The sequence below is a fragment of the Aptenodytes forsteri genome, unplaced genomic scaffold (assembly GCF_000699145.1).
Source record: "Aptenodytes forsteri isolate BGI_AS27 unplaced genomic scaffold, ASM69914v1 Scaffold208, whole genome shotgun sequence".
Taxonomy (NCBI): domain Eukaryota; kingdom Metazoa; phylum Chordata; class Aves; order Sphenisciformes; family Spheniscidae; genus Aptenodytes; species Aptenodytes forsteri.
In genome coordinates, this window is record NW_008794963.1 from 2,946,453 (window position 1) to 2,946,749 (window position 297).

The 297-nt window shown below is 71.4% G+C and overlaps 1 protein-coding gene across 1 annotated transcript in view; it reads right to left on the bottom strand.

Annotated features, from left to right (window-relative positions):
- The window catches only part of GDF6 (growth differentiation factor 6), a 4,800-nt gene that overhangs the window by 3,407 nt on the left and 1,096 nt on the right, over positions 1 to 297 (bottom strand). Inside the window, exon 2 of the mRNA XM_019471058.1 lies at positions 7 to 267. Within this exon, the coding sequence (XP_019326603.1) occupies positions 7 to 267 (261 nt within the window). The remainder of the gene's footprint in view (positions 1 to 6; positions 268 to 297) is intronic.

Here is a 297-nt window from a genome sequence, read left to right on the forward strand (position 1 = left end):
GGGGACGCAGCAGCTGGGCGGCGTGGAGCCGGGGTCCATGGAGTTCATGAGGGTCTGGATGATGGCGTGGTTCGTGGGCTCCAGGTGGGAGCGCAGCGGGAAGTCGCAGACCCCCTCGCAGTGGTGGGCCTCGTACTCCAGCGGGGCGATAATCCAGTCGTCCCAGCCCAGCTCCTTGAAGTTGACGTGCAGCGGCTTCTTGCTGCAGCGCAGGCGGGACTTCTTGCCGTGCCGCTTGCCGTGCCGGCTGGCGAAGGCGGTGCGCCGCTGGCGCCGGGGCGGCGGGCGGCGGGCGGC